Source organism: Falco biarmicus, chromosome 7, assembly GCF_023638135.1.
Source record: "Falco biarmicus isolate bFalBia1 chromosome 7, bFalBia1.pri, whole genome shotgun sequence".
NCBI lineage: Eukaryota > Metazoa > Chordata > Aves > Falconiformes > Falconidae > Falco > Falco biarmicus.
In genome coordinates, this window is record NC_079294.1 from 922,422 (window position 1) to 938,544 (window position 16,123).

The 16,123-nt window shown below is 41.9% G+C and overlaps 1 protein-coding gene and 1 long non-coding RNA gene across 2 annotated transcripts in view; one reads left to right on the top strand and one right to left on the bottom strand.

Moving 5' to 3' along the window:
• Positions 1-16,123, top strand: part of SPTBN5 (spectrin beta, non-erythrocytic 5) — a 99,195-nt gene that overhangs the window by 78,330 nt on the left and 4,742 nt on the right. The window contains exons 49-61 of the mRNA XM_056344847.1: positions 812-949; positions 1,677-1,933; positions 2,097-2,283; positions 5,066-5,278; positions 5,639-5,835; positions 6,431-6,635; positions 7,357-7,551; positions 8,531-8,686; positions 9,116-9,333; positions 10,829-11,018; positions 11,977-12,153; positions 13,652-13,756; positions 14,777-15,397. Of these exons, the coding sequence (XP_056200822.1) occupies positions 812-949; positions 1,677-1,933; positions 2,097-2,283; positions 5,066-5,278; positions 5,639-5,835; positions 6,431-6,635; positions 7,357-7,551; positions 8,531-8,686; positions 9,116-9,333; positions 10,829-11,018; positions 11,977-12,153; positions 13,652-13,756; positions 14,777-15,397 (2,859 nt within the window). The remainder of the gene's footprint in view (positions 1-811; positions 950-1,676; positions 1,934-2,096; positions 2,284-5,065; positions 5,279-5,638; positions 5,836-6,430; positions 6,636-7,356; positions 7,552-8,530; positions 8,687-9,115; positions 9,334-10,828; positions 11,019-11,976; positions 12,154-13,651; positions 13,757-14,776; positions 15,398-16,123) is intronic.
• On the bottom strand, positions 2,188-15,182 carry LOC130152033 (uncharacterized). Its single transcript, XR_008822860.1, has 3 exons — positions 15,108-15,182; positions 12,804-12,872; positions 2,188-2,265 (listed from the first exon to the last, which is right to left on the bottom strand). It is a non-coding gene; the product is annotated as an uncharacterized LOC130152033 (long non-coding RNA).

Below are 16,123 nucleotides of genomic sequence, written 5' to 3' on the forward strand. Positions count from 1 at the left end.
GTTGTTTGCACAATCTCTTTCTCATTATTTCCTGATGTCCTGTCTTTTTTGCTTTTTAGAGGAAAATTAACATCTGCTGTCCTGGTATAGCATCTTTGTCTTGCTGTGCCTCCTCTTCCCCATGGCAATATGTAGAAATAGCTCAGTTTAGCTTTCGAAAGCAAACTTGGTCCCAGCTTAGGATGCACCTGCAGTCTCTTCTACCTGATGGAGGTCTTGCTGTGCCCCCTCTACCTCCTCCTCTGCCAATCTGTTTGGCAACTGCAGCTCAGGGATGAGAAATGCAGACAGACTTTTGTAACATAATACAGTAGTGTAAACCTGTACATGGTTAAAAGAGGTTTTATTATCTCATACAGGTGGTGCACTTGTATGAGATAGTGCTTTCTTAACATGCAGGGAAGGGAGTAGAAAAGGACAGGTGTCTGGGCAATCTCAAACAGTGATCATATAATGTGGGACATGACAGAAAATACTGACTGCTTGCAAACTAGGCTCCCTGCCAACTTTTAGGCAACATAGCTGTTGCATAATGAAGGTTCTCTCCACTCTTTGTCTTCTAGTATTGTTCTCTACCATATCAGATCATTTTAGATGCCAGGAAAATCAGTCTCTGCCCTAGTTTCAATAAGCATTTTGCCTTTACCTGTTTTTTCTTTGTCTCTGCAGCCTCTGTCTGTTATGTCAGGAAGTGATGGCTTCAGCCAGCCCTTTACATAGCAGTGCCAGTAGACTTTGTTTAAGGAGGCAAAAGTGACACATTCTGGTGCATTCAGCAAAGGAAGAAAACTGACTGTTCTCTCTGCTGTAGGAAGGGGAGAAGATGCTCCGTGAGAGGCACTATGCCCCTGAAGCCATTCAGTCCAGACTAGAAGAAATGGAAGAGCTGTGGGAGGAACTGCTAGCAAGTTGCCAGGATAAACAGGCCAAGCTGCAGGATGCTTACAAGGTATATGCAGTGATGCCAGTGGTTGGGTCTTGGTGTCGTTTCCAGAGACGGCACAGCTGCCTTGCTACACATCTCATCTACGAGTGTGTCACTTTATACAGTCAGACCTGATTCCTCAAGACCATTAGAGCAAAGAAACTAAGTATGGACTCACTGAATGGAATTGGCAGGAGAACTGGAGATCCCTATGGAGGGAAAAGGATTTGTAGGCTGTGGTCTGTTCTGCTTTCTGCTGCTCGTTTAGATCAGGATTCCAGAGAGGGATACTGAGGGAAAATGTATTCATTGAAATATGTCAACTCTCTGCATCTATCCCAATGGCACCTTTTCTCCAACACACTGAGAAGGAAGCCCACAGCTGCTTTTCATTCTTCTAGCTCCAGGCACATGACTTCTCATGCCTACAAGTTTTGCATGGGCTGTCAGACTCTCTTTGGGTGTAAAATAGAGCTCTCCCTTTTAAATGGCTTCCTTTTAAGGTACTGTGCCCATCATTTTTATTTGTGCAACACAAGATTAGCTCTTGATGTTCTTTACATCTGTTCTTGCGTTCACTGACTGAATTCCCTTCTTCATTTGAACAACCGTCATATCTGGGAAGGGTTCACTGAGCACTGGGAAGCTTCTCTGTGTTTGTGTGTAATTCTTACTGGAACTGGCCAAGACTTTTATATCATATTGTTTGTCCTAAAGGTTTAAACGGCGTTTTCTTCTTGCTTGTCCTCAGGGCCTTCATTTTCAGCGAAGTTTAGAGGATATGGAGAAATGGTTGGAAGATGTGGAAAATGAGTTGAAAGCACCATACAGTAGCAATGATCTGGTGGTTTTGAACAGTCATTTGAAGAAACAAGAGGAACTGGAGGAAGATATTGCTGGACATAGGGACCGGCTGCAAGAGCTTGTGGTCACAGCTCAGCAGTTCCAGAAGGAGAAGCATTTCCTTGCTGATGAACTAGAAGAGAAAGTGGATCAACTGGTGCAGAGGTGTGTGTCTGGCCTGTCTCCTGCCATCTTCTTCCTACTTCTGTCAGCCTTTTTCTTCCCTGCATATTTTTTCTTTCCTTCTCTACATCATACTGAAAAGAACATTTTGCATTCATTCCTTATTAATTTGTGATCCTCATTGGGTTCCCTTTAAAACCCGCAGGTACAAAAGTCTATGTGATCCCCTGCAGGAGAGGCGTGGGAGTCTGGAGGCAAGCAGGCTTCAGTACCAGCTCTTCCGAGATGTTGATGAGGAGTTGGCCTGGGTTCATGAGAAGCTCCCCATGGCTTCCTCGAGGGATTATGGACAATCCCTGGCAACTGTTCAGAGTCTACAAGAAAAGCACCAGGTAATGTCCTGTGAGAACCATTATCAGTCTTTGGAATTAAAGCCAGAACATGGTATTCAGTTTGCCTCTGGCGAACTTCATCTGCTGTGCTTCGGCTAACAGGAGGCATGATGCCGGGGATTACTCTTACCCATGTCTAACAGTAATGACGTATTTTGAAGAATATGTCCATGACTTGGCAACATGAGGGATTCTGTGCTGCTTATCATTGCAGTGGTGTAGGTACCACACCATATGCTTTTCTGTGGACAAATGGGCTCTTTCTGTGAACTGAGCTCAGAACCTGGCCTTTGCAACACAAAATAGATTTTACAAACCATTGTGCATGCTGTCCTAGCTTCTTTGAGCAAGAGATGTCCTAAAAAATATTCTTTGAAACTCACTAAGATCCAAGCAAGTTCATTGCTTAGATGTCTCAGGATGAGCTCCCATGAAAACATCTTTCCCCCAAACCCTTTCTGCTCTGAAGGGAGGGAGTTAACAGGATATTATGGTGATCCTTAGCCGACCTTCATTCCAGTGGTAGCTTTCAAGATAGCTAGCTGCTGGATTATTTCACAATATTCAGATGGGCCATCAGAGGAAGGAGTGCCCGGAACACTGTCATCTCAAATACCAGTTGAAAGGTGGGAGAAAAAGAAAAAAATTCCTGCTAAAAGTTTCCAGTAGCTATTGGTATTCAATGTTAGCAAATGACAGCCCGTTTAAGTGCCAGGTCAAGTGCCTCTGGGGAAAATCTGTGCCATCTGCAATAGAGCTGGGAAAGACAGAAGATCTTACAAAGTGGGAGTATGTATGAGGTATATATGCATATATATATATATATATATATACACAGAGAGAGAGAGAGAGTGTAAGCCCAAGTATATTCATTTATCCCAGTTAATGAAGAATTATAGAATGTTTTTAAATGCATCTTTCAGAATATTCCTAAGTGAGACCCATAGGTATATTCTGAATAGTTTGCACTTTCTTAGATATAATTCTCATACTTGTAAAAATTCTGTATTTAAGAAAGATGCAGTTGCTGACTTTGACATTAGACAGTAAGAGCAAAAAGCTTGCTTTATCATGATAAAAGGTATAAATTATGAGTTGATTGACATGGTAGGGAAGTAATGAGGTTCACAGAAGAAAGGAATGTTTGAGCTGAATTAATCTGAGAAAATATTTGGGATAACTGAAAAAACAGTGGAGGTACTGCTTTAGGCTGCAATTATCTTTGGGTTAATTGGCAAGGTCTCAAAATATTTCAATGAACTGTGAGAATGAGAGGTATAGACCATAATACCAGTGCATGATAAAATGCCAATTCTTCCTGCCATTTTGCTTATTTTCCCAGAAGCAGTATTAAAATATAAGCTTTGAATTCTTGATCTCTTAGTAGCTAGAGTCTCTACTTTTTTTTTTTTTTTTTTTTTTTTTTGTCTTCCTAAATGCTGGCTTACAGGCAAACAAATGTCAGAGGTAACACAACAGTCAAGAATTGAATATACTGTTAGTTCCACCTTCAATTGTTTGTCTTAATGAGCCAGATTTGCAAAATTCAGTCCTTGGTTTGTTACCACAAAAGAGATTGTGTATGAAATGTATCATACTAAAAAAAAAAAAACAACAAAGCAAACCCCCAAAACTTTCTTGCAAAATTGCATTTTACATACAAATACAATATGCATATGCACAGCTGCTTGGCTTGGAACAGTTTTGCCCTCATTCCCCTCTCCCCTGTTGTTCTTTTTTTAAAAATCTCTGTTGTTAGAAATGAAGTACTGTGAATGCATGGTCCTAAATGTTCAACTGCAAAGTTGTTCTTCCTGCTGCTAGTTTATTATTAATACACAGTACAAGATGTTTTATAATCTTTGCCACTGGATTCCATTCTGCTGGGGTCAGATACAGTGTCACTTTTCAACAACATAGTGCCTGTCTTGAAATTAATAGGGGGAAGTTAAAGGCAAGATTAGAATCGGAGCTCTTTTCCCGCCAAGTCTGATACTTAAGTTGAAAAAGCAGCTCCTCTCCTGAGAGAGGGTGTCTCTTCTACATTAACACAGCACTGCAGTCTAACTGCCTGTTTCATAGCTATGAAAATAAACAGAACAATTAAAAAAACATGGTGGGGTTTGTGCTCAAGGTGCTCAGGCATAGTTAGCCATGGAATGCACGTCCATCCACAGAGAATTTGATGTCACGGTCCTTGCCCACCAGGCAAACACCATATGGTTTTAAAATCTACCAATCTTCAGAAATTAATTTCAACTAAAATCTGTGAGAACTGGCTCAGGCAGTTTTATTCTCTCCGTGTCCTCTTGGCTGCCTGGTTGTATGTGTACCCACCGTGTTCGCAATGGCTGTTGTGCAAAGCTGCATCTTCTACAAAGGCACTGGGAAGTGATAAATACCGATGAGCAAGTGAATTGATTGTTCTTCCCTAGACACATTTTAATTCAAGAAACATTGTGTAATGGGGTGCAGTGGGTATATTCTGGAATCCACAGATAAGAAGTTTGTGGTTAGAAACTCTTCCTTCCACACTCTGAGGTGGGTGCACACCAAGGTCCAGACTTCAAGGCTTTATTTGATCTCTAATCACTCCTTCACCCCCAAAACCTCCTCCAATCTGTGTTGAACATTGACTCAGACTTTGCACCACTGACCCATCTTTGTGTATGGAAAACAAATTAATAATGGAATTACATGACCACATTATCTGGTATAAAAATCTTTATAGTTTTGGTGGGGTTTTTTTTTGTCTTGTCATTTTACTCTTTACTCTTTCCAGAATTTGGAGAATGAGATAAGTAGCCGGGATGCTTTGACCAAAGCAGTGCTCAGTACAGGACAGAAACTGGTGAGGGGAGGCCACTCAGCCTCTCGCAAGATTATGGAGCGTCTGAAGGAGCTCGAGACTTCGGTAGAAACCTTGAAGGCAGAGGCTCAAGAGAGGAGACAGCGACTCATGCAGTCATATGAGGCCCACCTCTTCCTGAATGAGGTAAAGATGGTTTCCGAGACATTTATTTTGGTCTTTCTTTGCTTAAAAGAATCAACATCCTTATTGTTCAATGGATGCAAGTGCTGAGATCAGAGCAGAATTCATACTGTTCATATCTGGTAAACATGAATACAGTGGAGGAGTAACATTTATGTTTCCAACTAACTGCAGTGAGGGATAATTTCTGCGTTCTGGGTAGAGATTTTTTCAAATAGTGTCTGCTAGATTGCCCTGCAGGAAGGCACCTAAGCTGCTGTCCGTTTTCACTGATGTGTCTATTTGGGCACCACTGCTTTCCAGTTTTCTTTGTCTTGAGCTAAATCACAGCTATGTACAGGCTCATCCTGGTGTTTTATGCAGCTTCTGGAGGTGGAGGCATGGTTGGCAGAGAGGAGCTTCATTCTGGAGATCTCCGATCATGGGAAGAATGAAGAATCCACACAAGCTTTACTTCGTAAACTTGAAGCTACCAAGTTGGACATGGATGGTTTCAGGCCCCGGATTGAGAAAGTACAGGAGACAGGTGCCAGCTTAATAAACAAAGACAGCCCAGAGAGGTAGGAAAGTGAAAACAGACTTCTGCTCCAGGTCTAGTGGAAATGCCCAGAGAAGGCATGTACGGAAAAGTTCAACCTTCAGTAGCTGTTTGATGGCTCATTCACAAATATGACTTCAGGGGACATCAACCCCTCCTTCACCACCTTCACACACACTCAGGCCCTCAAAAGCTTGATGATTGTTTTCATGACTGTTGTTTTTTAACAAAACACCAATTAGTGCAGATCATCATCTTTGTCCGTTGTCTATTCCCAGGAGCTGTCATCTAGTTCTCATTTACCATAAAGGTTCAAAACCAACTGGGCTTGGGAAATGAAATGGTTTTTTTTTGAATGACGTTTTTGACAGTTTGCTGGTTTTCATTGCCAGTTTGCTTTTAGACCCTGGGGAGAAGGAAGTGAAAAAAGCAGCCGTTCTTACGACATACTTTAATTTCCTAAACTAGCTGATTTTAACAGCTTGGCATAACTCACTCCATGATGTTATATAGTTACTTCTGTATTTTGAAGGTGTTGCAAATTCAACCTGTCAGAAAAGACAGTGTTCAAAAAAGCCAGTAAAACAAAGACATATTCTGATTCTTGTTCTCTGCAGTCCAGCCATACTTTCAAAGCTCCAGAGGATCCTAGCAGACTATCAGTCTCTCCTACAGAAGGCTGAGACCCAGAGAAAACGCCTGCAAGAAGAATTCCAGGTCTATCAGTTTGAAAGAGAATTCCAGCTGGTGGATGCATGGCTTTCCAGTAAACAGTCTGTAGCAGAGTCTGATAACTATGGGCAGGACTTAGATGATGTTGAGGTAAAAGAAAATAAAAGGTATTGTTTGTATTGTGTGGCAAAGTAGGAATATATTTGCTGCGATTTTTGTGTAGCTGCTGACAGTGACTCATGTTACAGTGACAAAAGCTAAGCTAACCAGTTATCTCTGCAGCAAGAACACAGACTTTTTTCTGTCTACTTATACAGGACTCTGAGGTAGCATCCTCCAACAGAAGAAGTAGGTGCATCAGAAGGTTAGCTTTTTCTTAGGATAAGGTGAGGTCACCACACTGCTGGCCCTGATTATAAATTTGACAGGGCCTAAAAAATTTGACATGACCAAAGCCATGGTCTTGTAACAATTTCAGTGGAAAAACACTGGGATGCAGCATTCACACTTTGAGCTGCTGATTTAAAGGACAAATTTCTCCTCAGAAAGGAGGTATAGGTATAATTCATCGTGTCCACTCCTCAACAGCTGCTGCATATGTGGACAGCCAAACAGGTTGTGTTTCTTAGCTTTTGATCTGGGTGGCATCTGCTTGTCAGGATGTGATTTTTCTTTGAGACATAAATTGTTAAATGATCAAGACAACAGATGCTTTCTTCTGACTCCACATCATCTGAGTTGATCAAGTTACTTGCACTTGTAGACTGCAATACACAGCTTTTGTGTACAGAGAAAGTAATTCCTTTTGCCTCTCTCATAGATGTAAGCAGAAATTCTTGTGTCTAAGTCTGTGTCCCCATTTATCCTGCAGGTGCTGGAGAAAAAGTTTAAAGATTTTGTAAATGAGGTGAAGCCTCTGGGTCACCCCAAAGTTGTCTCCTTAAATGAATTAGCATCTAAACTAGAGAAGGAGGGCCACAGCAAGGTGGACGTTATCCAGAAGAGAACAAAGCAAATCAATGAGATGTGGGAGAAGCTGTGCCATGACATCCAGACAAGGACAGAGGTAGGAAATACATGAAAAACTGGGCCATTGAATTCCCTACAGTTTCCCATGTCCTTTTTCCTTTCGCAGAACAGTGTACTGCTCATGTTAAAACACAGGGTTTATAAGAGCAGCAGGTGTATTCTATTCTGTTCTTTCTTGATCCATTTGCCTTTATGGCCACTGCTTACATTGGCTGCTTTACTGAACTTCTTCAGCTTATTAAACGAGATGAAAGGTCTCCAGATTTTTTTGCTGAGTTATTTTAAGTCAAAGAAGGGGTGTGGGAGAGAAGGTGATAGAGGACACAAAGCCAAAACTTCTACCTTTTGGCAGCAGTTAGCTGTTAAATCAGTTCATCCCCTCTTGTGAAACTGCAGTCACAAATGTGTTTGGAAAAGCAGAGAGAACACATAGAACTCAGCATTTTTACTTGCTTTAAAGAGAACGTAAAATGTCAGATGCCCTCAACTCTTTTCTTCATTCTTCACTACTGTTACATACACATTTTGCTTATGAAGTAGCTCAAGCCCACTATTGTCTGTTAGCGGCAGTAAAGGCATTGCAATTGTTAATATATAGTTTGAATGTAAAATCGCATTGGAACATTTTTCAATCCTCTCATTTCAGAACACCTAATTTCCACTTAACTCCTCTTACTTTCACTGTTTGTAGTGTAGGCCTCTATTCCAAGCAAGGTTTTTGGACACTTTCTATAGCTGAGAGCTTTACCTTTAGAGGGTAATGCATGCTCTCCATCTTGATCATTCATTTATGTAGGGATAAATTGTTCTTTGGAGACAACTGTATCTTTCCATTGTCAAACAGAACTTGGAGAAATCAGGCTAACTTGAATGCCTCACTTTCAGATGACAATTGGGAAGGGGTTTTTCTCCCACTTTTGTTCAGTCTGTACTGCATTAGGACATACTAGGGTTGCCCTTTTTTATGCTGCAGACATGATATATAGTATTACAATTACATTGTTTCTTTGTTCCAGAATCTAAGAGCAGCCCAGCAAGTTCACCGGTATGATCGCGATGTGGATGAAGTAAAGGGCTGGATGCAGGAGAAAGAGGCAGTGGTGGATATAGAAGATTATGGATACGATCTTCCAGGTGTACAGACACTTCTCAGCCAGCTTGAGGGTGTAGAGGTAAGGGGATCTGTCATGAAGCAGTGGCAGAAAAGCATAAATGACAAAAAAAGGAGACTGACGCTTGATCTTAAATACCCTCAAGTCTTGCTTGCAGGCCAACAGAAGATAAATTTATTGCATCCTGAAATATTCTTTGTGCTTCACAGAAGCGGTTTTCCCCCCCCTGTTTATAATAATGTGGTTTTATATAATTAATACTTTTGCTTCCAAGGATGAGCTCTTCTAAAATTTATTCCAAATTGTTATTGTAATTGCAAAGGTGTCATCTGAACTACAAGAGACTTCAGTTCCACACTTTTCAAAATATTCAGTCGTATTTCCAGCCTCTGTGCAGCCAGTGCCTAGAAAACATGCACCATCTTTCAAATCTGCTTTTGGTAGATATAAGTAGTGACTTGCACTTACAATCCATTCTGTCTGTTCCAGAGAGATCTAGGAGCCATCATGAAAGAGCTGGAACGGATTCGGGGAGAGGCTTGGCACCTCAGCCGCACATACCCTCAAGTCAAGGAAAACATCATGGAGAGACTCACAGATGCAGAGGAGTGCTGGGAAAACCTGGACAAGAAGTTTCTGCAGAGGAAGGCAAGACTGAGCCAGGCAGAACAAGTCCAGCTCTACTTCAATGACTGCAGGGAGCTGACGTACGTGTTGGCTCCTCGAGTTTGGCAGTGGGCCTTATTTCTTGTCTTTCCCATATAGGATTCTCTAAATTACACCTGTCAGTTATTTGACTCCTGTCCCAGGTGCTCTGCAACTTGTAAATCCCTTTGGATACATGGCATCTTCTCAACAGCACACTTTCACAACACATCAGAGGTGACCATGCCACTTGCACTTCAGCACAGCGTGCATGACAAACCCACATTTTTAGACTATTTCCTAGACAGTCTTGGAGAATTCAGTCACTCTGGATAGCTTGGGTAGTCTCACAATTCCAATTGGAAACATGTTGATTCTGTAGGAAGATGGGGGTGTCTCGGCTAGGTAGTCATGTAATTTGTACACCTGCACAGACGCCAGTGCCTGTTTTTCTCAGATTCAAAGCAACTACATTAAAGATAACCTTCTAGAATAGGTTAGTACTTGCTCAAGTGCTGAAAGTGTTTTGCCACATGTATTTAATGCCATTGCCTATATGCATACACTCTTCTGTCCATTCTTATTAGGGGTCAGGTTTCTGCAAGAATTGAGTTGCTGGGAAATTCCATGGCATATTTTTTTTCCTTTTTTGGTCCGAATTAGAACAAAATGCTGAATGTTTAAAGCATCTACAAAACACAGTTTTTAAAAAAAGATACGTTGAGCTAAACATCTCATTTTGTTTAAATCAATCATGCCAGAGTATCTATAAAGAGAGATCTAATGTAAAAATTGAAATAACTAATGGAAATATGCTATACTCAGTGGCAGGCCAACATTAAAATAGTATATTTTATCATTTTAATGTCCTTTTCTTCAAAAATGTATCATTTTTGATGGAAATTGTGTTTTTAAATAGGATTACTCACAGAAGAAATACGGATGTTTTTCATTCACTGTAGTTAATGAAAGAGTTAAGCCATGACACGAATAGAAATACAAAGACAGTGAAGTGGTTACCTCTGACTATTGGACATTTACCATGCCAGGGGATAGATCCTCAGCTCAGGTAAATCAAGGTGCATTGGTTTATGCCAGCTGAGGCTCATGGAGTAGAAAATTTTCCTTAAAAAGTATCTACCACTACGCTTCTTTGCATGAGTGCGCTGTATGCATATGAAGTACTTTCATGCACGGTGATAAACTCAGGTGGACATCTGAAAGTCTCCGTGTCCCTGTACCATGTATAAAAGTACTGCGAGTGCATACAGCCTAGGCACCTGCTGTTAAGGTTCTTGCTGAGGATCTGAATGTACAATGTATGTATAGATGCTGCAGCTGCCTTTCTAACAGGCTATGTATTGAAACAGCACTGGGAATATTGTATCGGGTCATCGAAGTCCATAGATGCATGAGTGAACCTTGATCAATTTATTTGAATGTTTGTCTTTCATGTGCAAATAAAAGACTGTATAAATGTATCCACAGCCGAGGGAGGTGGGCGTTCCTGAGTACACAGCAGACTTGTTTTTTACCCTTTTTGTCTCTATTCTGTAGGGCCTGGGCCAATGAGATGCACGCAGTAGTGATGTCTGAGGAACTGGCAAATGATGTCCTGGGAGCTGAACTGCTTATCAAGCGTCATGAGGAATACAAGCGTGAGATAGAGAAACAGTGGCTAAAATACGAAGAAATGCAGCGGGCAGGACGTGACCTGATGAAGAATGGACATTTCATGTCTGTGGAGGTGTGTTGATGAGTTAAATATTTTACAAACGAGTGAACACAGACAACATTAAACAGGCAGGAGTTGCAGCTGTGTCTGTCTTTCAAAATAAAACAACTGAACAGGACAGTCAGATTCTCTGTTGTTAAAAGCTGTGGACTTCGTTTGACATGTAGAAAAATAATACACCTTTTAAAGTTCTTAGTGCTCTAAAAACTGATTTTGAAGCTGACCATAAAAGAACAGTCACTGCTCGGCGAGGTGGGTAGGTATCGCTATTCCACAGAAAAGATGTGCCTCATAAATGAGGTTTTAGCATTTAGTTAACCAAGACTTAAGATAAAATGCATCACAATGCAATCAGCTATAGGATGCAGTGATGTCCCCAAGTGCACCAGAAGATATGTAATTCTTCAGAAATGTTATAGAGCCAAAAGAGCAGGATTGTTAACATTTCTGTGATCCCAATTGTCTGTGTGCTTTTAGACTTTGACCTTTGCAGTGGTCCCAAGCTTGTCTCGGTATTGTGTGTAGATTCAGAGATAACACCATCAAAAACATCTCCAGAATTTATGCAAAATTACTGCGTTGTAGAAAGAATTAGAGAACTGTACACAGTTTAAGACTCTCCATTGTTATAAATGGATGTATTTGTTGAATCTGCTGGTTCTCACTAGTTCTATGATACAAATTGCCTGGGTATAAAGCTTCATCATGGGAAAGCATATCGCAGGATATTGGTCATACAGTATGTGGAATATGCATACAATTATAATACATGGCTATACAACATACAGGCTAAATGAATGCAAGTAAGAAAAATGAGAACTCAGACATCCTTCCTAAACTATGTTAACACCACAAAGTTATCTAGAGGTGATTTTCTGGATCATGAGGGCAGATTACACACTAGTTGGCTGCCACCTGAAAATCTGGTTGGGTTTTTCACCTCCCGGCACTGCAAATGTTATTTTTCTAGATTGAAGAAAAACTGTTAGAGCTGTTAGAGCTGATGAAGAAGGTAAAGGAGAGCTGGGACATGAGGAAAGAGTTATATGAAGAAAACTGGGAGGTTCAATTGCTCCGCAGAGAGCTAGAACAAGCAGAAGCATGGCTGGCTGCCAAGGAGGGCTTTCTTTCAGATCCTAGCTGTGGGGTGAGTAACAACAGTGCAATGCTATTGAATTGCCTCTTCGCATATACAGTCCGCTTGGAGCATGTGTCGGCTTAGGCCTGAAGTTAATCACAATCTAAACAGCAATGCACCCTTGAGACGCCAAGGGGCAGGAGCTCTGTCCTCTTACAGAATGAGCCCAGGACAGTTGTTGCGTTTGACATGGTGATGGGCTGTAGGAGGCGGTGGCTTCCAGGGTGTGGTAGAAGGCTGGGGGAGAATTCCAGACCATTTTTTCATGTAATAACTGGCAGAAGGTTCGGTTTTCCCTGCCCTGTCATGCTGAGAGCCTGTTTTGAAAAGAAAAAGGGTTTTTCCCTGTCTCGTGTCGGGCAGTAGAATGTTTTGCACAGATGGCTTGATAGCTAGCTTGTAAATTGCTATTTAAACACCAGCATCCGTAGTTTTGGTTTTTTCTCATTGTTGACTGTTTTCTGATGGTTTGTAAGATGGTGGTGTGGTTTAACCCCACAGGCAGCTAAACACCACACAGCTGCTTGCTCGCTTCCCCCCTGGTGGGATGGGGGAGAGAATCAGAAAGGTGAGAAAATGCATGGGTTGAGGTAAAGACAATTTAATAAGTAAAGCAAAAGCCACCCCTGCAAGCGAAGCAAAACAAGGAATTTGCTCACTACTTCCCACTGGCAGGCAGGTGTTCAGCCATCCCCAGGAAAGCAGGACTCCATCATGTGTAGTGGTTACTTGGGGAGACAAACATCACCACTTTGAACATTTCCCCCCTTCCTTCTTCTTCCCCAGCTTTATACGCTGGGCACGATATCGTATGGTATGTAACATCCTTTGGGTCTGTTCGGGTCAGCTGTCCCGGCTGTGTCCCCCCCTCCCCCCCAATTCCTTGTGCCCCACAGCCTGCTCGCTGTGGGGTGGGGGGACAGGCAGAAAAGGCCTTGACTCTGTGTAAGCACCGCTCAGCGCTGCACAGCAATAACAAAACCACCTCTGTGTTATCAACAGTTTTCAGCACAAATCCAAACCATAGACCCATACTAGCTACTACAAAGAAAATTAACTCTATCCCAGGCAAAACCAGGACAGATGGGAAAACAATGTCATAAATTCAGATATTGAAAATTATCAATTTCAGCAAAGAACAAGACAGAGGTTTAACGCATGTGTTGTAGGGCAGGAATAAACCCTATGCCTAGCACAAGCTGGAATCCAAGTACTTAATCTGTATGTAAACAGTTATAGTTGGAAGCTGGGGTATCAATGGCTTCACACAAAAAAAGAAGGTTGTTATTTGAGCTCTTTTTTTCATGTATAGGAGACACTGCTGACCTTTTTTTTTTTTTTTTTTTTTAAAGTGTAAATTAAGATTTTTCACACACTACCAGGGGTTTAGACATCGAATTACAAAAATTTCAGCATCATCATTTGGCTAAATAGAATGGGCAAATCTGAAAATCTTAGACATAATCTCTTCTGATGGATTTCCATATCTGATCGTTTTTCCATTCAGGATTCAGTGTCTGAAGTAGAGGAATTACTGATGAAACACCATGATTTTGAGAAGATGCTTGCAGCTCAGCAGGAGAAATTTGCTCAGCTCAGCAGGAAAACTAAGGTGAGAAGTAGAAAGTTGATGTAGAAGGTATGAGACAGGATGATGTGGGTCCCTGAATATTTGGGGCTCAGTCACACCATGTGAGAATGAACTCCTGTGCTGAGGTGGAGGAAATGAATAACCAGAGCTGAGATATTGCAGATACGGCTCTCTTTCTCAGCTGTTCTACATGGATCAAAAGCGTCCAACTAGCTTGAAAAAGCTCTAGTGGAGAAGTGGAAGCTTTCTTCTTTCAGGACCAGCAAAAAGGATGCGTAGTGCACATTGCTGTGTGATAAACAGGGTGATCCCTTGCTACATGGATGGAGAGTTGTGATTCGTTCAGGGTTTCAGTAGGGAGAGCTGCAGCCACCTGACAGTGCTGGAGGATAGCAAAGGGCTGAAAATAAAGGGAGGCCAAGGCAGAAATAAGCCTTTTTCCTCCTGGCATCAGAGTTCCGCAGTAGACTGTATTAAGTACCAGAAATATCCAGTCAGCCTCGCAGATGCTGTTTCAATACGTTTTTAATTTTCCTGAAATACCCAGCAAAACATCGCTTATGTGTTTGGCCTTAGGTTAAAAATTAGTTTAGTTGAGCTGCCTTTTGTTCAGTGATTTGCAGATTGGCTGAATGAAGGGACAGAGGTCCTGCGCTCTAAAATCTTCCATGAGAACACCCCTGGATACTCAACTGTTCCTACAGCAAACTTAAAAGAAGTAGTGCCAGAGAAGAGTAGCATAGATCCTCTAGAGCTTATTAAAGACTGCCTCTAGAAAACTTGGCAAGGGCAGGGTTCACTGTATTTGTGATTAATTGCCATCAGTATTCATGGTCTGGGCAACAAAATAATGCTTAGCACATAGCAATTAAGATCAGTTCTAACTCTTAAGGATGCCATCGGAGGTACAGGCCTTAAAATTCAATGCCAGGAGACAGTGTATTTGAAAAACTATCCCCGCTTAAAATAAAAATATCTTAGGTAAGTACCCATGAATGCAGTGCAGGTCATTTAAAAAAATGTAATACTTGTGTCCTGCAGAGGGAGATCAATCTTCTGAGACAAGTGGACACAGAAGAGAGTGAGCAGAAGGATAAAGGCAAAGTTGTACGGGTTCCCTCTCTGAAAAGAAAAACATCTGACAGAAGGAAAACACTGCCAAAACCGATAGAGATAGAGAGCACACCACCGCTGCCATCTGTGCCCTTACCCAGCCTGTCCCAGAGGGCCCCACTTGAAACTGTTTTCTCCCCTGTTGAAAAGTCTCCGTCAGCATTCCAACAAGTCACTGCTGGGGGAGTCCCAGAAGTGCTGAGCCGCAGCAAAACAGGAATGAAAACTGAGAAGAGACCCAGTGAGATTATCGCTTTACCTACACCAAAGATGGTGAGCCCACAAGCTACATCTTCGGAAAGTCACAGTTCTTTAAGCTCTCCTTTATCTCCTGCTCCCATAAACCAGCAGTGCAGCAGCAGTTTGTCAGATTCATATGCCACAGGCCTTTTATCACCGCAGGAAAAAAGTGCTAAAGGCTCCTCTTTTTCCAGCCTGCAGTCAAAACTAATGGCAACTCCACCGGAGCCTGGCCAAAGGTCACTAGATAAATCACCAAACATACTACTGTCTAACTCCTCTTGGGAGAGATTAGAGAACACATCTTCGGTAAGTCCCGGGGATTCCTGGCTCTCTCCTCATGGACTCGCTAGCTTGTACTAGTTAAAGTAAGGAAATACAGGAGGTTCCATGTGAAAGTCATAGATAGCATTATAACAGTGGGCATTGCAGTGGATGCAGTCATGGATCCAAACAGCAAGAGGCATTTTATATGCCTTTGTAGTTAATATGCTTTCCAAAAAGATGGTTGACTGAAGCAGCTAGGTATAGCTTAAAAGCATTTTTAATTGGCTCTGTTTTATAGCCTAGGTCCTGGCAACCATATTGGTTTCTGTTTTTTCTTTCCCAAACTGGAGGATATTCATGCTGCTGAATACTCAGCAGAGCACTTCAACAAGAGCCAGGAGATGCTGTCTTGCAGAGGCCAGGCTGCTGCCTCACCCATCCCCTCTGTGTGAGGCGGTGGTGCTTCTGTCCACTGAGCGTAGACGTCAGAGAGAGGCAGGGCTTAGTGGCACCCTTGCCAAAGAGCTGACCTGGGGCAGGACTAGAACCAGCAACTCCTGTTTGCTCACCCTGGTGGGAAATGCACTGCCTGCTCATGGACAGGTAAAAATTGTTCCCTTCCCCTCTTGCACTTTGCAGAATGTGTTTGTTACGTACCCAAGCGTACCAGTACAACACTATACATTGGTGTAACTCAGTATTATTGCAGGGGTGGTATGAATAACTTCAGCAATTTAAGTTGTAACTTGCATTTAATGATATAATAGA